Source organism: Tachypleus tridentatus, chromosome 5 (genome assembly GCF_004210375.1).
Source record: "Tachypleus tridentatus isolate NWPU-2018 chromosome 5, ASM421037v1, whole genome shotgun sequence".
Classification (NCBI taxonomy): Eukaryota; Metazoa; Arthropoda; class Merostomata; order Xiphosura; family Limulidae; genus Tachypleus; species Tachypleus tridentatus.
Window position 1 is genome coordinate 16,995,586 of NC_134829.1, and position 24,243 is coordinate 17,019,828.

The following is a 24,243-nucleotide window of genomic DNA, read 5'->3' on the forward strand; positions in this document are numbered from 1 at the left end:
ATATCAGACTGCTATATTTGAATATACCACCAATTTCTATCTTCTTGCAGTCTTATAATATTTGCTGTGTGCGTGGATTAATTTGAGCTTTACCTTTGGTTTTTAGTTGTTCTCGAAATAGCTTTAACCACTAGGAGAAAACATTGCTTCATACGATATTGTGTAAGAATGTCAACAGCGATGTTCTACAATGCTTATACAGTTTATATCCCAAAGTTATACCCCATCTATTTTGTAATGAGAATGACCACTCATGTAGTAGAGCTGTTCGCTTTGGATAAATGTGAAGTTTCTTCCATAGTCTTATCATTCTCTCCATTAAAGTATAAAAAAGTGGGGTCACATCCACATCTGACCCATAATCCGTTCCTGGTTATTATCCTAGTAACTCTCTTCTGAATCTTTTCAGGCCTAGCATTGCCAGGTGGTTAAGGTGCTCAGCTCAAAATTTGAGGTTTGCGTATTCAAATCCATGTCACCAAATATGTTTGTCCAATTAGTGGTGAGACTCTGGTGAAGGCATTATAATGTGACGGTCAATACCATTATCTGTTGGTAAAATGGTAATCTAAGAATCAGCAATGAGTGGTGCTGATTAGTTGCATTCCTTCTAGCCTACTACTGTCAGAGGCATTGTAACTGGGGATGCTGGGGAAGCTAACTCACCCCCACTTTCATAGGAACTGTAAATCATATTGTTATATTAATTTTCCGGGAGGTATTCCCCCAGAACCCTTAGCTGAGCTATCTTCAGCATCTTCATTATACTTTCAGTCTCTCATTGTAAAATCTACCTGTCTAGTCTAGCAACTCCATTTTGCAACCCCTTTCTACACCAGTTACTAGCTAGTGCAAATAACCTTTATGTAGCTCTGCATGAAATTAAAAAAACAAACAAGCAAATTAAATCTTTATCGAGAATTCGGTCTCCGTTTAAAAGTTGGGAACCCAAAACTGAACACTGTATTCCAAATGCGGCCTTAACAATGACATTATAACATTATTAGTTGTCTACTCAATATTTCTATAAATATAATTTAAAATTCTATTGCCCATACTATGTGTAACAGCTGAACAACCAGAATATTAAGATCTTTTTCGCCTTATGAACGTGCCGCCCTTGGAAGGTTTGTTTGTTTGTTTATTATTAAGCATAAAGCCACACAATGGACTATCTGTGTTTTGCCTACCAGGTGGTTAAGGCAATCGACTCGTAATCCAAGGGTCGAGGGTTCGAATCCCCATCACATCAAACATGCTGGCCCTTTCAGCCGTGGGGGCGTTATAAACTAACGGTCAATCCCACTATTCGTTAGTAAACGAGTAGCCCAAGAGTTGACGGTGGGTGGTGATGAGTAGCTGCCTTCCCTCTACTCTTACACTACTAAATTAGGGTGGCCTAGCGCAGATAACTCGCGTGTAGCTTTGTGCGAAAATTTAAAACAAGCCTACCACGAGAAAAAATTAATTTATTATTAATTGTATGACCTGTTACAGCATAAAGAAAACATCAATTTAATTTTTCGTAGAAATTGGCGTAACCACGAATTTACAGAAATACTTTATGTGTACATATGTTAAGGATTTATTTTATTTTTCACTATATGGTGAAATAAAACGATTTTAAAACCTAAAGATTTTTTTTTATTTGTTTGTTTTACCAGATATTATATTTTTCGATAGGTGTATCTACAAAGTGTTTTTATAGTTTTGGTAGGCGTTATTAATATTAACATTTAAGTTAAATAGATAGGATCTTAGAAATTATTTCGTAGGAATATTTTTATCATACACTTATTTAGTAGTATTGTGCTATTTTGGATGTGTTATAACGTATCAAAGAAGTAAATGTATTGTTAAAATTATGAACTCAATGAGAGTAATACACTGTGGTTTTTGAGACGCTGAGAATAGAATGTCTTATCGTAAGATAAGAGTCAAATTTGATAAGCCTGAGACTAGTAAATGTTAAGATTGGTGAAGTTACACTAGCTACAAAAGTGTTAATAAAGTAGTACTAGTGTAGCAGTAATAGTATATAGTTTGTTCTGTCAGAATATATTTAACGTTACATGTCGTTAGGTAAGTTTGTAAACACATAAGCCATGATAACGATTTATTGTAATTATAGTTGAAACTCGTGAAATTAATCCATTTTCACAAACTTAAAGTAATTATTTCTATTTTTAAATGTATGTTTTTGGAAGTAAATTTGTTAACGGTTAAGTTTGCATATTACTTTTAAGTTTAAAGTTATGTTAGCGTCATTTCTACACCCACCCTAGAAAGAAAAGCGTAGAACTCCCTTTTAATTTTCATGAAATTATCGATATTGTTGTATTTATAAGGTGCTAATTTTCACGACTGCCGACAGGGTTTTATTCCATAAAAGGCATAAATCAATCAGTCACCCATTTAAGTGCTAGTGTTATAAAAATTTAGCACAAAGAAACTAAAGATTTTTTTTCACCCTGTTAATATTAATTTCCAATTATGACAAGCTGTGTATTAAGAATGGAGTTTAGTATAGTCAATTAAATACATCTTTTTTACATTACTGTTTGTAAAGATTGTATAATCAGTTTGGTACTCTTGCTGTTAATGATATTTTTGGTCATATTGATTCTCCTCACAAAATCTTGAACTTTAATAAGATTAGCTCTTGTCCATCTTTTCTCAAGAGAAAATAAATGTTGTATACACAAGATAATTTTATCATCTCTGATGTAACATGAATATTGCTTTGATGTTTTAAGTAACTTATTAATTACTATGCCAATAACCGTTTCTGAAGACATGCTGTTGAGTGTATTCCAAACTATATTAAACATATGATAGAAATTCTAAAATCCCAAATACATTATCTTCCACTTAACATCATTAAGGGTAATTTTCTAAATGGTTGTTGAACTAATCAACTGAACCAATCATTCCATAGTGCCTACAAATACTCTGTACAACAAGAGATAGCTAAGAATGTAATGTTGTCTTCAAGTTGCAGTAACTAATTTATAAATTATGCCCTTTTATTAGTAATAAGATAAAGAACATGCCCAAGGCTTGAATTCCGAGGGACTCCACTATTAACAAGGATCCAGTTGAACTAGATTCTGTTAATAATGACATTTTGCTTACTTTCATCCAGTCACTATAATCCAGTTTTAAATAATACAACCACAGAAGTGTTAAATATGTTACCACTTTTGTGTTTATGTTGTTCATCATTCGACTGCATTTTAAGTCTCATGAATCTGTTGTTTCTATAATGTAATTTGCTAGTAATTTTCAAACTCAGCCAATGTGTTTTTCTTAGCTAAATATTTTTGTAGCTTCTTTTAAATAATGTGTATTCATGGCCTTTCCAGTGTCTAAATAACAAACAACTTCCTCAAAATATATTAACAGATTACAAAAGGATGATTTTTCTCTAGAAAATGTATGTTGATTTTCTCTTACAGTACATTCCACTAGCTCATTTGCAAGGCTTTTGTTTTGGGGAGAGGTTCTCCAAGTTTTTTTTTCCCATTACAGAAAGGATGAACTTGTTGGAATTGAAAACGTAACAAAATTGTTGAAAGGTTGTATCTAGGTGGGTTAAAATAAGGGATTTCAAAGGAAGTTTTTAAATCGACAGCTCTTGCAGGTGACATCTTTAGATAGTTTTACTTTTTAAACAGGGTGATTAGTTTATATAATGAATTGCTTTTGGTAGTAGTGGAAGCTGGCTCTGTACAAACCTTTAAAGGGAATTTGTTAATTTCCTGAAAAATAAAGGATGCTTTTAAGTTTTTGCTTTTTTTCAAGGGTGGATATGCACAGACAGTCTTGAAGGGCCAAATGATCCCTGGCTTCTCTTAGTTACATTACTCTCTTTTTGAGGTTACAAAAGGTGAAGTGAGACAAGATCATTTGTATAGTAATTAACTTTAATGTTTTCTATCTGTTGAGGAAATAAGAAATGAAATTTTAGTTCTTTATTTTCAGGAATGCAGTTTTGAAGCCATGCTACTATATTTAGTATCACTGTGTTAGAATAGGTTAAAAGATGATGCAGGACAGATTTAAGAAAAAAATTTAAAATGAATCATGTTTAATTTTAGTTAGGCATGTTGCCAGAAATAGTTAAAGAATAATGAGAAAGATCAAACTTAGTTGGCTTATTAAAATATATGCAAAAAAAAATCAGAACAATTCTATAAATTAAGAAGCTTAAACTCTCAGAGTGTAAGGTGTAAGGTATCCAGTATTATAAGAATGCTAGGAATTTGATTAAAATACAAAAGAACTTTTAAGAGACGGTTGATGATATTGAAACTAACAGCAAGAACATATATTTTTTAAGAATTTGATATTAACTTTGTAATGAAGAAGTTATCTACATATACCAGAACTAAATGTATATACCAAGTAATGAACATTCCCGACTAAATATAATATATATTGGTTTACTCGTAAACAACAAGCTAGTCTATCCAATGGTGAGTTGTCTAACTACAACTCGGCAGAAAAGGGACAACAGTAATATGTTAAAATTAAAAGTTATTAATGACAGAGTTTTGTTAAAAACTGTGAGATGATTAAATTTATGAATATTCTTTTCTACTTTTACAAGAGAAGATATTAGAAATTTTGGTGATCCTGAACATTCTATGGGAAATACTGGAATGTATTTGAATTATATAAATATAAATTATCAGTAATAAACTAAAGAATGAAGATTCAGAGATTAAGAATAGGGCATCTAGACAAAACAATGTTGTCTTTAGTGTTTTAAAAAGAGTTCAAAGAAAAGATATGCAACCTTGTCTTTCCAATTTTTGGTATTTCAGTAGGCAGTGTTTGATCAGGTGCCTGGGTATTGAAAGTTGATAATGTTACTACTACTAACAAATCAAGTGTTAAGAGTTGGCCTGGAAATTTTGGCCAGTCGTCTTACATTTGTACTGGGGGATACTAAAGAATCCATTAAAAGAGACGTTACAAAATAATTTAATGAAATATGATATTATAAAGGGAATCTTGGTAAAAAAGACAACAAGATAAAAGAAAAAGGATAATATAAAAAAACAAATGAAAATTATACAAATAAAAATTTGTAAAACACAATCAGTAACAGATATGATAAACAACTATAGCATGTTTATGAACTGTTAATTCATAACCAGGATTACACGTATGTAATAATACAAAAGTAGTATGTTTATTTTGGAGTTTGTTTGTTTGAACCATTTCTAAAATGTGGGAGTTGTTTTCCTATTGTTCTTTTAAACTCTTGTCTATTATCACAACTGTATAAAAGGTTACATGTTATTAACCTGTTTTATTTTTGTTTGTTTGTTGTTGTGTTTTTTTTAGTATGTTATTTGTTATCTGGATAATGGAGGGGATGTGAACTTGGTGTACAAGTTATCAAAAAGTTTTGATCAACATTAATTAAGGAAATTCATAAATTGAAAGTGGTTTGGGAATGACTAGAGAATTGTAAAATGTTTGGGTGAGAAAAAGCAGTCTATGTAATTTAAAGAATTACATGTGTATGAGTGCATGGGAAGCGATTTAAGTTTCATTAAACTATTCTGTACTGAACTTAGGACTAGGAAAGTACAGATGAAGACACCATATGTTTCAAGGAGACAGGTATAGATAGTACTATGCATTTCCAAGGGAAGAGTATTTGGAGATTGGATCTCTCATCCTTCAGAGTTCCACTCTAAACAACAGTGAATATGTGCTAATATTTTATGTTGTGAATTTATTTGTTTATAAACATTTATAGGATCAGTACCATCACCCCGTTAAGTTTTAATACTTGCCCCAAGTATCCAGGAGTTGAAAGCATTGCTAGATCAGGTATCTTTTACAAGATAGGTCAATCAGTTTGTCATTTTTCACACTCAAAGTGTCTTTCATACGAGGGTTTGTTGTGGGTATAACATGTTTAACCCACTTAGGTTTAACCTCATAGTTTTTGAGATGGCCTGTACAATCATTACATTTGTTCAGAACTTTACGTAGTTAACCTCTTAAATACATAGTTAAGATCGGTTATTTAACTATGTTAATTACTTTAGGTGCACAACACTGTCTTCACATTTTATATACTGTGTACATTCAAATACAAAATATCATAACCAAAGTAATGTTTTGTGCAGGAAAAACAAGTTTCCTTCTTGTAGATTATTATAATGTGCAGTACAAGTAAATTGGATCCTTGTTACTAGTGAGGTTCATCAGGGCTTCAGTGTTTGGACATTTGTTTTTTGTATTTACAGTAATAAAATTAATATGGGAATAATTATAAAACTTGTAAAGTTTGATGACATTAAATTATTGAGTATTTCTAGCTATATTCAGGATGTTAAGGTTCTACAAAATGACTTGGATCGACTGGTACATTTAAGAAATATTTAGAAAATGACCTTCAGTTATAGTAAGTTTAGGATAATGCATTTAGGTTATAATTGTTGTCACATGCATAAAATAGATTAGAAACCACGTGGTGAGATGACTGAAAAAAAGGTTTATGATACAGTGGCAAATAAGTTACTCAGCAGTTAAGGCAATGTTATATTTCTAATGGTAGAGAAAATTTAGTTTTAATGTATATTTGTAGATGTGTGGATTGCAAGTTATAAAAGGTTATTATCTCTTTAAACAAATCATTTTATAGTTATTACTTGAAATAGTGTATACAATTTTGTAACGGGTTCAGAAGAGAGTTACTATAATGATTCTGTCAATAAAAAGTTTCTCTTAGCTTGCTAAGTTCACATTTTTTAACTTAGTTTATCTTAAAGATATGAGTTGATCTGATTGAAGTCTACAAGATGTTTTCTGAAAACAAGGGGACAAGATGACACTTAAGACTTGAAAAAGATAGGTTAGGCTCCAGTTCAAACAGTTTTATTTTATTAACTTGATGGTTAACCTATGGAATGAGATGTTATCAACAGTGGAGAGGGCCAGCACATTCACAGGGTTCAATAGAGGGGTTGCTGATTTTCTCATGCATTTCTTTTTTTTCTTTTATTAGAGGAGGATTGCTGAAGGTAGCCTTGTAGGACCAAATGTTCCCATAATGTCTAGATGATATGCTGCTCACATAGATTTAAAAGTGTTTTGTTGATTTATAGTGTGTGTGAATTTAACCAAAGTTTTACTGAATACTGGAATGAAATTTTTATAGCTATATCACTATTACTTATGTTTATAATAATATAGACTCACCTGTGGGATATAACTAATAAAAAAAAATGCAAAATTTCATTCTTTCAGATGCATTTAGCAGAACAGAAGTAAAATAATGGGAAATACCGTGATTTTCATCCTATCTGTGGAGATTTAGACTGTATTCCAACATAATCATTTTTCTCATGTTTTGTTGTAATTGGTAAATCATGCATTTTGAAATACATTCTAAGACTACATTGCTTTGTGATGAAAGATAGGTTGATTTTATATTATCATAAACAGTTGTAATTTGCTTCCTCCTTCTTCTGGATTGTTTTACACATTGTTTGTTAACAGATAGCTAAGTGCAAATAATTTTTCAGTTTAATAAATAATTAACTTACATCAAATAATTGCAATGAAATTAAATGTTGCTCTATTATTTTTAGTGATTTCACATTATAACAAAGCTGAACATACTACTGAAACTTGACCATCAGAAAGTGTTCCCTGAAGCTACAAGAATGTCTTCGGTAAAAGTTAAGCAAGAAAAAACAGGTACAGGTGATTTTTTTTTTGCTGTTATTTTCAATTTGTTTGTATTTTTTTTAAAGCATAGACACTTAAAAAAAGTTTGTTATATTATATAATGTATTAACACGTCATGGTCGTCCTGTAACATTTTCATGGCATTAAAGGTACAAGGGTATTGGAAAGAGGGAAGTATTGTCATGAATGTAATTTTAAGAATTGAAAATCTAATATTTTTTATGATTTTTTGTAATATAAATCTATCTTAAAATTTATAAATCAGTGTTTTAACATTGAAACAGTTTTCAAACTCATTTTCTTTTATCTGGGACTGATGCATTAATGTGTTGTGTGTATAACACTCAGGTCACAATAACCCACATTTTGCTGTATTGCCATCATTACAACTCTCAACAACGATACCATTTTAAACTTGTTTTGTTCAAAGGTTTGTTCATAACATTAGACAGTGTTATTGGCGATGGTGACACTGTCCACCTTAGAAATGTTTTTAGTTTTTTAAAGGTCGTTAATCTTTTTAATACTATTTAAGTTTTTTTTAGTTTGTACATTAGACTTTTTTTAATGTAATTCCCTTTTAATAATCAAATTACATCTAATTTAATTTGAAAATGGCCATAACATCAAATATTTTGAAACCAGGACTGGAAAGGCCAACTTCAGATGACTAACACTTTTTTTAACTTACCCATTAGTCATCCTGGTGAGCTATGATAATCACAATTATGCTACAGAGTCATTTACAGTTTGTGTTACTGTAATTTTACTCTTACCACTGTAGACTAGAGATAATAATTGGATTTAATGCTATTTATGTTTTAAGTCAAAAATTAAACTTTGTTTTGTTTTACCTTAATTTCCTTTTATAAGTTTGAATAATTTTACTTTAATTTTAACTTTTTGCCAGATGTTTGGCACAGATGGCCTAATTGCTTTGCACCATAAAATACCAAACCAACCAAACAACTTTTTAAGTAGTTAAAACTCATGTTAACAACATAGTAGTGAATAAATCTCTCAGGATATCAAAGCAGTGTTTTGTTACAGTAGCAAAGCTGCTAATATTTTAGGGTGTACTTATAGGTGCATTGATATACATCAAAAGAGGTAGTTATTTGTATAAACAAACTGTTTAATCTCCTTATAAGAAAGGATAGTGACTAGTTCGACAATAGTTCATTATAGAAGTAATAGGATAATTTTAAGATGAAAGGGCTGATTTGTAGAAGTATTTATTTATGGTACCAAATAGTCTGGGAGCTAATCAGATGGAGGTCATTTAAGATTTCTTTTTATTAACCACTAATGAGGATATTGAGTAACTAAGTTGAAAGTTTTACTGAATACAGAGACCATATTTTATGTAGTCATAATGAATGTGTGCTGGGTTGCTGCTGGTGTTGTTAGAAATATTTCAGTATGCAAAATATTACATTTGTGTAAATAAAAATTACTATTTTTGCTTTTGTTTTTAAATTATTTACTGTGTTTCTGTTGTACCTCTTTTTATTAATAGTGTACATTTCAGCTGAAAATGCATATTTCAAGATTTGTGGTTTTTCCACAGAACAATGAACTTTAATTTCTCTCAAGTTTTTTTTTTTTTTTTCTAAATTTTAGTATGAACGTTTTTTTTTTCATTTCTTTTAACATTAACTAATATATCTTATATTGTTTATTAATGGTCACATTATAATAAATACATTTCCTACAACCTTTGAAAATATATTCTTCATCATATTTGTGATTTTACCATTTCATCAAGTGAACACCAGGTCATTACAATGGAAATTTTTTGAATTGTTGAAAGATAGTTGATACCTGAATTCTGCTTCTTATATTGGAAGAAGCTTTTTTACATTCATTGCTAAAATCTTGAAAATGTCCTCTAATGGCTCTGCTTTAAGTACAGTGGTAAGTTTATATTCTCAAGATGGCTGATATGAGTATTAGCACTTTAATTAAAATAAAGCACGGAACAATATTTTGACCTTTTTGGGTCATCTTCAGGTTGACAGAGAGAGAGTTTGCAGTCAAAACACTGTTTTGTACTTTATTTTAATTAAAATGCTAATACCCATACCAGCCGTCTTGAAAATACATTTTTTCTTCAAGTGGGTTTCTCATCATCCAAAATCTGGTAAATTTAAGTGATGTAATTAATTAGTATCAATAAACCAGTCAGTCATTCAAAATTAATATATTCAGTTATTACTGTTTCAGATTGTTTCTACAGTTGATTTATGAAAATTATGATTAATGGCCATGAAAATAATCAACTATTCAAAATTAGTGATTTTGATTATTATTGTATTAATTGAACAATCAATTCATTGAAATTATTGTACCTGATTATTCAAATTCATGTAATAAAAATATTGCTGTTATATTTGTTTGCTGTTAAGCAGGAAGCTACATAATAAACTATTTATGTTCTGCCTTAAGTTTGTTTGTTGTTGTTTTTATTCCTTTAACTGCTAGATTGTTTAACTGCAAGGTTATTTACCTTTGCTAATTTGAGAAGAGGGTAACATTGTTACCAAATGTGCTTGTCAGTGTTATGGCAAAACTTTTAAGATTACCTATATTATTTGTATATGCAGTGCATTCAAGACCATTGTGCTAATTTAGTTTCAGGAATATGTTTAGTTCTGTTCTTTATCTACCCTTTTTGTGTGAACTAATTTGTAAGAGGTGCACATGGGATTAAATAGAGCACATTAATATTTCAGCACCCGAGTTACTTCATGCTCGTTCCAACCTTGGTGGTGTTTTACAGAACTTGATGGATAAAACTGATGAAAGGTTAGATTTCTGTCATTCAGTTGGTGGGATTTCACAAGAAAAGAAACTAGTTGGAGAGATTTTATAACTGAATTGAAATTATTTTCATGTATGTCTATAAATACATTTAAATGTGAGGTGGAAATTGTGTATAAATGATTTACAGTAAGGTTTGATACTTGAAAAATGTTTTAATTTTGCTTTTTTGTATCTGTTTTCTGCAGTTACAGTAGTCTTATGACTTTGTTTTCTTTTCATCTTAATTTATTAGTAAATTAACCAAGTTATAAATAAGCAATTCCAGACATGAAGTATAATTTGCATTTTGAAGTTAAAGAAGGCTTAACTTTGCTTGAAATTAGTATTGAACTACAAAATATAAATACCAATTTGTATTTGTAGGAATAAGTTTGATTGTTTTTTTAGAAGCCAGTTGTTTCTAACGATTACTTTGTTAGTATTTTTAAAAGTACCGTAACCTTACTTGATATATATATATATATAAAATATTTTGATATTAAAAAACTTTCAGTTTAATTATTTCAGACCTTTATTACATATAAAACAAAATATACTGAAATCAAAATTTATGGTCAGAATTCTCTAACACATCCAACTTTACTCAAGTAGTTCTATCTTAATGAGCTCTTCTAAGAAAACTTACTGCAACTTTCAGCATTTTTTTTTTTCCCTCTCAAATGATGAACAAAAATTATTAGACTTTCTTGGTATACTTTTCTTATGTTAACTTTGTGACTGACAAAATCTAAAATAGAACAGAGTTAATTTCAAAACAATACAGGGAACCAAAAATATGTTTTTTTACTTTATGCAGTCAGCATAAGGAACAACTTGTTTTAATATCTCAGTGTTAATATTTCAGTACATTTATCACATAAGCAATTAAAGGATAACAGAAATATACACAAGTTATATGACAGTAAAAAAGGCAGTATATTTTTACCACCCTTTATTATTTGCTGTGTTAAACTACTGAAACAAGTTTACTGTTTACTAATGTTAATTAACTTATTTTCTTGTGTGAATGTTTTGTGTATAATACTTTACAAAATAAGGGTCATTAATTCCAGGAAACTTCCTATTTTATCTGAAAAGAACAACCTTCATCTTAATTTGTTAAAATAACTACCTCAACATTTAGAAATAAAATGGCACTTGTGCAGTCAGATTTGAGTTAAAACTCAATGGTATACCAAATGATATTAATATGCTTGGAATTTTGGTATCGGTAACATAAGATGTTTATAAAGATCACTTTCCAAGACATTTTTCTCAACAGTTCAGCTTGTGTATGTACTTTTGACTTACTTATTAAGGTTTTATCCAATAAGTGTTTAACCCTCTCACTAAAGGTATGTCAAAAGGCATGTCATGACTTTTCAGTGTCACATTCAAAGTTTAATTAAACTACTTTATTATCAATGTATATGAATACTTGGAATCAAAGCATAGTTAATAAATCAAATTTTAAAGTTCCAAGTTCTTAATTTTATAAAGGAATATTTTTAAAAATCCTCATTGTAATATAAGAATTGTGATATTTGTTCTTTAGGTCTTTCCTCTTCTCTGACTTATTTACTACTACTATGGAAGTTTAATACAAATTGCTTATTATAACATAGGTATTGGTAAGACAAAGTCTAACTTTTATAGCCTTCAATCTTATTTGTTTACAAAACCATAAGCTAGAAAATCAGACCCATCAGTTACACCCTCTCTTTCACAAATCGCTAATACTTTTCTCTGACATTTTTTTCTATATTATGTATTAACAATATAAAGGCAAAGTTGTAATGTTTCTTATGAATTACATTGTTTTCAGCAAAATGTATTGTTTATTTCATATTTGGTTTGAAAGTTTCTCTTGCCATGTTCAAATTGACAAGCTTAAGGAAATGTTTAAAGGCTCTTAAGTTACAGTTAGAGAGCTAGATAAATATTGGTAGGGTGTTGTTTGCTTTGTACATGCTATTATACTGTATTCTTAGGTGTATTATTTAAGTAAATAAAAATTTAGTGTACAAGTGTTATTAGTATAAAAAAATTAGGTTAAATTTAATTGGCAACCAATGTAAAAAACAAGGTCACAGATAAGTGCAGTATTTCATACACACCTCAACTCTCGTTAAGTTATTACTTAACTGTTAGGGATTCTTTTCCTTTGCTCATCAAAACATTTGTCTGAGTTTTTCTCTGTTGCTCCCATCTTTTATTCCCCACTCATTTATCCTTGGTAATATCTTTTTCATGACACCCTTTACTTGAATGTTCCCTCTATCTTGGTACTGTATATAAACACCTCCTTCTGTTGCTATTTCTCTGCAAAGCCTTCACCAACATGTTTTCCTGTAGTATGAATGTTAGAGACACTTTGAGTGTTTTTTATGCTATCTATTTCATTTGACAAGCCAATTTGTGGCATGCATTCCTGGATTTATGTATCTATAATAGAGGCAAATTAGGTCTCTCCTGTCCCACCTCTAATATCTAGGGTTGCTCATGAATCTGGAGGTGAGCTGCTTTTGGTTGAGGTTCTCCATGACTTTGTCCATAGGGAAGTATAGACGTAAATTTGGGTTCAGTGGTGTTTCTTTGAGGAACTCTCAGGCTGCACTTGCAAGCTTTTCTAGACATTATGGAGAGAATTTAAATTTACTTTTTCCAGTACCTTCCTTTACTTTGTCTGATTTTCATGAAGCCATTTTAAATGAACTGTATCCTGCTCCTTGTCTTCCATTGGCATTTTGAGCCATTGGCTTATCTTTTGGTTTTTTTCTGTATGCTCTTGAATATGTACCTTCCTTTATGGTAGAAAGCATGAGTACATAGATTTCTTACTCTATATCCTGATATTGTGATTCATGCAGGGAGGTTTACTAAGTTACATGAAGAGAAAACTTTTCCTTATCTGCCACTTCAGTCAGAACAACATGCTTTCATCTACCACTGCCAAGGGAGAAACATATTTGAACTTATAGAATAGACCCATTCCTTAAAATGTGGGGTTATGAAATGGAGTGTGTAGTGAACTTTAATTAGTCAATTTTATAGAATTCATCTAATTCTTAACTATGATGCTGAGGTATCTATCGTTCCATTTTAGAAAGCTTCTTAGTGATCACTATATCATTTTGATGTTAACTTTCACTTTGGTTCAGTTGTAAACTTCTCCACTTTCCCTAGTCTCTTAGTTGGTATGTTGTTAGGTTTTTGTATAGAGATGAGTTGTTGGAGATTGTTCATCTACCTGTTGCTGCCCTCCGTGAGTAACAAGAGGTTCTTTTCTCCAATCCTTAAATTTTATGGGCATTTCAGATTCTCTGGATTTTGGTGGTTGATGCCATTCATCTGCATTCATCCCTATTCTCTTTTGCCTCTCAACATTTCTCAGATCCTGCAGGGAATCATAGTTTTGCTTTTATTCAAGTGCTACAGTGCATGACATCAGCCCTTCAGTCCATTGGTACCCAAAATGCCACTAGTAGTAGTGGTGAGCACTGCATGGGCCTCTGGGGGATTGGCACCAACAATTTATGGATGTGTGGGAAACTCTTAACCTATGAATTCATGAGCATTACAGGTACTTGCATCAGAATAACTCATTCAATTCACATCACCACTACCATTATAATTCCAACCTATTGTGTTTCTGCCTCCTGCAGATACTCAAATTTCAAACCTTCACTCTGCAGCTATTGGAGTTTTGTTGGTCAGGAGACAGTGGAAAGAGTCATTCCAGTTCTGCTTGGGTTTTATAATTTTCTGTTTGTTGCACCCAAAATGATGGGAGACTGGTGTCTGGTCATGGATCTTTCTCATGTAAATTAATTCTTAGATTCTACAAAGTTTACAATGGAGTTATTCCTTACTCTGCATTGGGATTTTTTACCAGGACAGTAGATGACAGAGTTCAGTATCACCAACACCTTTATACACATTCCCCTAATGGAGTCGACTGAACATTATTTACATGCAGTGCATGAAGATCTGGTGTTGTAATTCAGGGCTCTGCCCTTCAGACTAGTATTACCTTATAATGTGTTTTGCTAAATTATATGTTCCTCTTCTCTTCTCCCATCTGACTTCATGCTATGGATTAAGCTGTTTGACTCTTATGTCTCCTTCTCCCATTGTTCTTTCTCTTTTGGGGATGTGTATATCACTTGAATTTCTAATACCTTTGGGAGGAGCACACATGAGACCCCTTCAGTGGTTATTATATAACCAGTGAATCATGAACTGGTTCCTTCTTCAGGATCATCATCTTCTGTGGGACTTTACTTTGGTGGCAGATCAATTGTTTTAACTTTACCAGATTATCCCACCATCTTCTACAGTTGCCCTACATCAGGTGTCTTTATCAGCTATCTTTAGATACTAGAAGATACACTAATTTCTTTGATTCTTAGTGCTCTCTGCCCTCCTCAAATTGCTTTAGTTACCTAACTAGGATTTGAATGTGGTATAATATGCTCTTTGTCAACATCCATTTAAGCCCTTAGCCTCATTTACCATGTATCACCTTTCCCATAAGGCTTATTCTTTGTTGCCTCTAGTTTGCAGACATCACTAATCTTGTTGTTTGCACTGCTGCACATATACTAAACATTTTATCATTCTACCTATGTGTTCTTTTAAACCCAGGCAGGTCCCTCTTACCTAAGTTACTGGCAGCTAGGGAAGTGTATAAATCCTTTTCATCAGTTCATCTGCCCACTGTTCAGATCCTAATCATTTGTTATGTCTAGTGAGGGCTAAGAAGGTGTTTGGTTGCTCATAATAAGGTTTTTAGAGGTGCTAAACAATGGGTTTTTATTCATTGTAACCCGTCAGTTTTCTGGGATTTATCTTTGGTTGCTTTGACAGGGTTGATATGAAATTTGATCCATATTGCTTATTCTGGACTCTTTTTTTTGGAGGCAAGGAGACTTCCAAGTCACATCACATCAGATTTATCTTTTTTTTTTATCTCCTTAGTGGCCTGAATGAATTAAAACAATAAAACAATAGAATTTAATTGTAAGTATATGTATACTGTTATGAACTTTGAGGTAATCAGGATAAATGAATGTTTTATATTACAATATGAAATCATTATAGAAAGAAAAAAAGAGTAATTTAGATTTTTGTGTGTGTGTGTAGTTATGAGGTCACTCTGATATACCATTCTCACTTTGGGTTAGGTTAGAAAAAATAACTAACTATCAAATTTTACTGAAAAGTGTTTGAAATGTATTTAGGTCTTAGGGATTACACAAAGGAAGTTTAAGATTTTAGGATAAAGAAAAGTATTTTTAACTTTAACATGAAAATGACTTTGCACACAGACTACTCAAAGTAAATACTCAATATATTTATGGATGAATCTTTGTTATTTTATTAGAAATACTTAACTAAAAAATATTGTTTTTTGAGTGTTAAAGACCTGTAATATTAAGTGAAATACTGCTAAATTTTGTGACGATATATGTCCCATGTTGAAAATTAGAAGTATTAAATCTACAAAGGCATTAAATGAGTGCAAAGAGATCACAAGGTTGGTCATATAAACCCCATATTGAAAGAATTCAAAGTTATACTGTGGAAACTCTGCTTGTTACTTTGTGGTTACAAGGTCAGTCACATTGACCAGCTCTGTATGTGAAATGTTGAGAGAGAAAATTTATATAACTTTTGAGGTAAAACAGGTTTTATGAAAATTAATTGGTGACCTGTGTGAACTGAATAACTTTTGCCATGTTTGTTTCTCATATTCTCTGCAGTGTTTGATGGGTGAATGCTGTTTTAAAGAAATCACAATTTTGTTTCCTTTACCATTAGCCTACAATTGTAAAATTCTTCTTTAATTTTCCCTATATTTGACTGATCGAAGTCATGAACACAGTAGCACAGCTTCAGCAATAAAACCCAATAAACAAGATGTTTCATTTCTTCATGTTTCTTTATCCACTCCTCTTTTCTCTATCTTTTCAATGTTCTTCTTTATTAAATTTTTTTCCTTCTCTATGGCACAAAATTCTTTCAAAATTTTCTAAACTACAAATTTATGCCTGTTTCTTTTGCATCAAATTTAAGTAGCAGGTAAGTGTTTTTACTGTACTTGACAAAGCATGATCTAATATAAACCCTGTGTGTGTGTGTGTGTGTGAGAGAGAGAGAGAGAAAAGGTCACAAACCTGTTTGATATGTATGTATGTGTGAGTTAAGTAAATAATTTAAATATGATAATTTTGGTAAGTTTACCCAATGATATGTAATATGCCTTCTATCTTTCAGTTTTAGTTTTATGAAGTAATAGTTGCAAATGAGCAACTCTAGAATTCAAGTACTCCACAGAAAGTAGAACAAGTTTTAAAACTATGTTAAAGAAATCATGGTTTACTGTTCTTGTTATGTTACTAGTAATTTTTGTTTGCTCTTCATAGTGTCTTTTGAATTATTATAGACAGAATAATTTATCTAAGGAATTCATTAGTTGTCACAAGTCAGAGTAAAATACTATAGGTAAGATTCCTTTTAAATATAAACATGAGATGTACAGTATTATTTAACTGTTACAGCAAGTTAACTAACTAATTCTTAAAATATTGTTATTACCTATTAGTCCAAGTTCATCAGATGAAGAAGACCGAAAACCATTGGATATTAAGTAAGTTGTGTTCTGTTTCAGAATTATAAAAAAATGTTATGAATATCAATAGTATTTTAACAACGAGGAAACAGTTTCTACTTATTCCTTTCATTAAAGATTTTATGTCATGTTTTTAGGCAACCGTCACCTGTCTCATCACCTGCCAAAAGAACAACCACAAGAAGCCAGCGTAAAAGAAAAAGAAAGGATGATACATCAGCTAAAAATGCCAGTACGTTAATGACTGAAATTATGTTCTCAACTAATGTTTAAGAGAAAAATGATAGAGTAAACCTAAGTTTTATTGGTGTAAGTAACATTTAAGATGCAATTTACATGAATTTCAGAACCGTTTTTTTATATGTACACACATATATAGATACATGTAGATTAGCAGACATTGATGTCTGTTCATAGTGGCAGTTTCCTTCCTAATTCTAAAATTTCAATTTGTAACAAAGTTTGAAATAAGAAATTTGAACTAGTAGATACAGTTACTATGATTATTACAAATGGTACAACATAAAGTTGTACTACTTGTAATAATCTGTGAATTATATCGTTAATATTCTTATGTGTAATGTCTCAGATATTTTCAAATACTTGAGTAGTTTTAGTTACATAAAAGGGAAAGAATGGGTCAAAATGTGATTGTTGGAAAGATATTTAAGGCTGAGAGAAGAAAATTCCCAATTGGTTTACATGGAAATTTGTGAAATAATTACACATTACATTTATAAATGTATGTTGCACTTAAATCTGTGCACGAGTTGTGTGGGGAAATTTGTGAAGAAAGAAATTTGTTATACTTACTATTGTACATGAGTTTCCTTTGTTTAAAAAGTGATAACTTACCATAATGAATGAGCAGTGTGCTGAATATACTAATGGGAAGAATATATGTGAAATATCCATTACCTGAACCACATAAATCTTTGCATCTCTGCTTTTTGTTAACTTAAATGACCAAACATGTTAAGTGTAAATATTATGTAGATGTTCTGTAGATTTACTTATCAAATCTATTATGTCATTATATATTGTTTACAACAAACACCACAATATTGTAGTTAAATTGTTAAAAATACTAATTCCATTGATTAACTGGGGCCACATTTTCCATTCCCCAAACTTGGAACCATTTCTTTTCTCCAAATCAAGATTAAAATTTCACAAAAGTTTTCCCCTGCATATCAATACAAAATTGTGGTTGTAAACAGAAGGGCTCTCTACCCAATTTGCCAACACATAAGTAAAAATGGCCACCTTTATACTGTCGAGGTTCACGTTGTAATCTGGATGACATCAAAACACTGATTGCTTCCTACCATCCTGTATGTCTTTCCTCACAGGAAACATTTCTGAAACCTGCTGATAAAGTCACCTTTTGGCAGTTTTCTTTGTACAGAAATGACAGGCTGTGTGATGGACGAGTGCATGGAGGGGTGGCACTGTTGGTTGATTAGCATGTGCTCACCCTATCTTTGCCACTCAGTGCACCCTTGGAGGCTGTAGCCATTTGTGTTTCCTTGGGTCATACCTTCACTGCTTGTTCTCTCTGCCTGTCTCCTGGAGAGATATATGATCAATCAGACTTTGATACTTTCATTGAACAGTTGCTGTCTCCCTTTCTAATCCTGGGGGAATTTAATGGGCATTATCCCCTCTGGGGAAGTGCTGATAGATTGATAGGAGGGGTTGCTCTGTAGAGTGTATGTTCTCTGATCACAACCTTTCTCTTTTCAATACTGGTTCTTATACTAATTTTCATGCACAAAGTCAGTTCTTTACTGCTGTTGATCTCTCAATTTGCTCCCATTCACTATTCTTCCATTTTTAATATTGGGTTGACAATAATTCATGAGGCAGTAATCATTTTCCTATAATTTTGAAAGAGACTGGCTGTGGTCAATGCCACCTGACCCGCGTTTACCCGGTGGAAGCTGTATCATGCAAACTGTGGCCTCTTTCACTGCTATCGCAGAACTTGATCCTTCCATTGTCTGTAAGCCATCAATAAATTACTGGGTGCAGTGGCAGCAGTAACTGACTGTATTATACAAGCAGCTGCTCAGTGTATACCTGTAACCTTGACATGTTTTCCATGATATCCTTGTCCATGGTGGAATCCTGTTTGCCACATGGCATGGAAGGCTCAAAAACGGGCCTGTGATACTTTCTGTATATATCCCAAACTCTTGAACTGCATCACTTTCCAGCAGCCCCATACACATGCTCGGTGGGTAAGACATCAAAGCCAGAAGGAATCTTGGATACGTTCACAACCAGCATATATCCTACTACCAGTTCCAAAGTCATATTGGACAAGATTCAAAAAGTCAGTGGGCAATATAATTCTGTTCCCCTCTCAATCTTGCTTTCTGATGGCCAGGAAATAGCTGATACGTGGAGCATTGCCAATACTCTACATGAAAGCTTTTGCCAGGTATCTAGCACTTCTGCTTCATCCTCCACCTTCTTCGCCATCAAGACTCAGGCAAAGCGATCACCTCTTTCCTTTCGAGATGATTGTCTCTGTGACTATAATTGTCCTTTTACAATGGTGGAACTCAAACTGACCCTTCATCAGTCTGGCAGTACATCAGTTGTACCTGATGATATACACTATAAAATGCTGCACCGTCTATAAACTGCTTCTCTTGCTATCCTTCTGATTGTTTTTAATCAGATTTGGCTGGAGAATGTTTTTCCTGATGCCTGGTGCCAGGCTATTGTCCTAGCTTTCTCTAAGCCTGGGAAGGATCCCAAGATTCCTTTAAACTACCTTCCAATTGCTTTGATGAGCTGTCTCTGTAAGGCCTTAGAGAGGGTGGATAATGCTTGTCTTGTTTGGTTCCTCGAATCATTTAATGGATAGAAAATTCAAAGTTTTTTTGGGTTCGATCTTTCCCGTTCTTTTCTACAGGAACTTGGAGTCCCTCAGAGCTGTGTTCTGAATGTCACACTTTTCTGCATAAAAATTAATGGCATCACTGAATAACTCCCTCTCACTGTTGCAAACAGGTTCTATGTCAATGACTTTCACATCTCATGTCAGTTGTTGAACATGAGGTATATTGAGAGGAAGCTACAGAATGCCCTCAATTGTTTACCTAAGTGGACCACAGCAAACGGCTTTACCTTCTCTTTCTCTGAAACAATTTGCATACACTTTTGCCACCAATGGGGTATTCACTCTGATCCTGAATTTCGTATCAGTGAAGTTGTGCTCCCTGTGGTTTCTGAGACAAAGTTCTTGGAGCTTATCTTTGACCGTAAACTGACCTTTATACCACACATCAAGCAGCTATGGGTCAAATGTACAAGAGCACTGAACATCCTCCATTTTCTCTCTTCCACCACTTGAGGAGCAAATCGATGTTCTATGCTAAAGATATATCGTGCCTTTATTTGATCGAAACTCGACTATGGATCAATGGTCTATGGCTCTGCCAGGACCTTGGCCTTAAATATGCTGGACCTCATTCATCATCAAGGACTCCAGCTCTGCACTACGGCTTTCCACACTTTCCCAGTTCAGAGCTTATACATAGAGTCTCATGAACCTTCACCGTTTGCAGCTGTCTTTACTATATGCTTTGAAACTTTATTCCTTACCAAAACATCTCACCTGAAGTTGTATTTTCCTTCCTCAGGAAAATATATAAAATTATATATTCAAACATCTAATACCGCCCTCTACATTTCGACACACAGTTACACAACCCCTTTCAAACATGTGGTCAGCTTCCGGTCAGTTACCTCTTTCTTTGTGAACCTGACGATGACCGAAGAAGGTCGAAACGTTGTTCGCTCTTCTATGTAAAGTGTTTTCTCAGCCCAAACGAGCCGTTTTTGCATATAACTTTGACTTTGTCCTGACACTTGCACAATACTGTAGCTTTCCAAAATCAGTGCTGCACTCTGTATGTAAACTTTTTTGCTTACCACTGCCATTGAGACTCCACCTAAACTCTTATTTCCATGTGATATTGCTGTTTATTGCATGCAACAATGCTTCACAAACAAGAATAAGACACAGTTTACTAACACAGCTGGCTTTCTCTCTAGAATTAAATTTGTATTCTAGTTTTCAAAATTTCTGCACCTGCAGAATTTGGGGCCTTTTATTTCCACATTATGAATTCACAAGTGATGGTAACTTTTAATTTGTCTGGCATAGAACATAAAAAGGTTGTTCATGCTGGTCAGATAACTCTAATAGTAACAGATCTTCTTTTGTCTCTTGAAGGAGTGATAGCTGTTATATAATAATAAATGGAGTCTTTCATGCAGCCTTGACCATCTCCTGAACTTGTTACAAATATACTTCATTCTATGAATCTGGTTTGCCTTGTAGAAGAATTTGACAGCCTTTTCTCACCTTCTACTTTTACCAACTATTTTACCACTATTGTAATGCACTAGCTACCTAGCTCTTAATCTTTCCTTTACACAGTTTCTCCAGTATTTTACCTTTTCTTTCTCTCTCTTGTTTTTGTGTTATTGTTCTTCACTTTTTCATTTGCCCCCTTTTTCTGACTTTTATGGGGGTTTTTTCCCTTTCTCAATATTTACATCTATTCTGAACAATTTTTATCTCAACTTCATTTTGGAACCTTGACTTTCTTGCTGGTTGACACATTTGCCTTGGATTATTTTTGGGTTGAATTCCCTTTTTTTCTTGAACTCCTAAGCTCTGAAGTCTCTTCTTCAGTCTTGGAGTTCATTTTCTCTTGTTTTCTGTTTAGATTTCTCATACCCAGTTTTCACACTTTTGTCTTTAGTCTTACTACTCTGTTGCATTACATTTCCTCCATTCACTTTCTTTCTGAGGTAGTCCATTTCCTTCCAGGAGAGTATGGTAATTGTTACATCTTAATGGTTCCTAGCTGCTGTGATGATGGACCTCTGAGTGTAAGCACTTCCATTCAATAGAGAGTAGGGTGGTGGTGTTGCATTCATGTAATACATTTCATCATCCTACAGCTATCCAAGTAGTCTTGTATTGCATTGGTGTAGGACCAGCCAAAATAAGCTATTTGTTGCTTGAAGTTTCCAACTGTATCTCACTTGTCTTAAGATTGAGATGGTAAGGAATCTCCTCATATTGTTGTTCAGAAGCCAAAAGTCCCTGTGCTGCCTGCTTTTGGACTGGTGTTGACCAACCATCAATAAGCTAATGTACACTAGCCACAATACTTATATGGCACTTCCAAAAATCTGTAGCAGATGTTGGATTGTGCTTATATCTTCTACGTATCATTGTGACACTTTCTTATTGCCTGAGTGAAGAGTGTATGTACCCTGGTACAGATGAAGTGTGGTTTCTCACAAGTGTGGCATAATTTTCCAAGGTATAGAATGTTGCACTGCATTTGTCCCCTTTAGACACTTTCTGAAGTGGTCTCATCTAGATAAACTTTTGCACTACTCCCTCTATCACTTCAACATAAACTTCTAGCTGTGTGTCAGGGGAGGTTAAGTGTTATATCAGAGAAAACATTTTCTGATGTTGAAAGTGTTTTTTGATTAATATTCATTTCCTTTCACACTTCCTACCCACTTCCAGTGCATCTTATTTTATTGCCTAATCTCAAAGTGAGGATTGAACAATCAGTATAGAAGGAGTCAACTGTGCTCAGGAGGCTGTATTACACTTCTGTTAGTGGAGAGCTGTTGCATACTCATTTGCAGGCAACAGTGTAACAAAATTGCATGTAAACATGCAAATTTAGGTAGGAGTCTCAAGACTAATATTGAGTGAAGACATTAACATATAAAAAGCAAGACTGAATTTGGAACACTATATGTGAGAAGAGGTGGGTATCTATCAGAAATGCATTTTCAGTGTTGGAAAATGTTAGCTTTTAACTTGTGTATTAGTTAACTTTCTCAACACAGGCTCAGTCGATTTGACCAACCACATGACCTCTTTGGACTTGTTTAAAGTCTACATAGATCTAGCACTAAGAACTTGTAATATAGTAAGTATATCTTCATAATGTGACAGTCTTTTAGATAACATGATAGTTTTTTTCCTACACAAATTTCATATTTTTAGTGAAGTACTTTTAATAAACTGAAATAAAGATTTGCCCATTAAGAGTGTGTTTGTATGCATGCATATATATGTGTGTGTGTTTTGAATAGTCTGTGTAAAAAAATAATTTTCATGTTAATATTAAAAGTACTTTTTCATATCTCAATCTCAAATTTGCTTTGTGTAATCCCTAAAACCTCCTAAATACTTTTCAAACCTATGTTGTTGAACTTAGCTCTTATTTTCTTTACCTAACTGAAAACAAGATTGGTCAGTTTGACCAACCTTGTAACCACCAAATAAACCAAAACAAATCTAAATTACCTTTATTGTCTTTCTAGAATGACTTTAGATTGTATTATGAAACTACATTTGTTTATCCTAAAGAAGTAGGCTTAAATGTCCTTGACAATTGACAACAAGAAAAAGGGTAAGTACTTTGTTTCTTGTTGTCAGTTGTCAAGGGCAATTAAGCCTACTTCTTTATACAAATGGTGGTAATGCACTAAAGAATGTAGACTGATAATTTGCAAAAAGTAAATTGTTTCCTCCTCTTTTCACAGTTTCTCTGCCTTTCTAACTATGTGACAAGAGCTGTTTCAGATTCATCCAAGCTAATTGTTAAGTTTCATTAGAATATTGCATGTACTCTGAGGGAAATTGGCTATCTGCTCAGAACAAACCATTATGCAATACATCAGTTGATAAATGAAATCCTTGACTATTCATCAGTTATATCTAATATATAATTAAATGTAAGAGAAAACTGTTAACATATTCTGAAAAAGGGATGTGACAGGTGTGTGGTAGGAAGGGTTTGATTTTATATTGATAGCTCTGTAACCAAACGAAATTGAAGGTTACAAAACTTATGGTTTGTCAGAGCAATAATAATTCTATAGTGAGTAATTTACCTTGAATGTCTTAGTTACTGAAGAGGTGGTAAATGAATAACAGAATAGTGGTTGCCTAGAGAAAAAAAAATGTTACATTTCTCACACCAGGGGAAATTCAGAATTTTTTAAAATATTGCCTTATAAAA

General features: G+C 32.7%; 1 protein-coding gene across 7 annotated transcripts in view; it reads left to right on the plus strand.

Annotated features, from left to right (window-relative positions):
* Nucleotides 1–1,637: 1,637 nt before the first annotated feature.
* Nucleotides 1,638–24,243, plus strand: part of mip40 (Myb-interacting protein 40) — a 52,794-nt gene continuing 30,188 nt past the window's right edge. For 2 of the 7 annotated variants that reach the window (XM_076501439.1, XM_076501443.1), the window contains exons 1-5: nucleotides 1,638–1,713; nucleotides 7,620–7,728; nucleotides 10,455–10,527; nucleotides 17,132–17,176; nucleotides 17,296–17,390. In XM_076501439.1, coding sequence (XP_076357554.1) covers nucleotides 7,695–7,728; nucleotides 10,455–10,527; nucleotides 17,132–17,176; nucleotides 17,296–17,390 — 247 coding nt within the window. In that variant the 5' untranslated portion in view covers nucleotides 1,638–1,713; nucleotides 7,620–7,694. Of the gene's footprint in view, nucleotides 1,714–1,831; nucleotides 2,083–5,492; nucleotides 6,431–6,777; nucleotides 6,881–7,619; nucleotides 7,729–10,454; nucleotides 10,528–17,131; nucleotides 17,177–17,295; nucleotides 17,391–24,243 lie in introns of those variants that run through there. The other 5 variants (XM_076501442.1, XM_076501438.1, XM_076501441.1 and 2 more) reach the window with 5 other exon arrangements.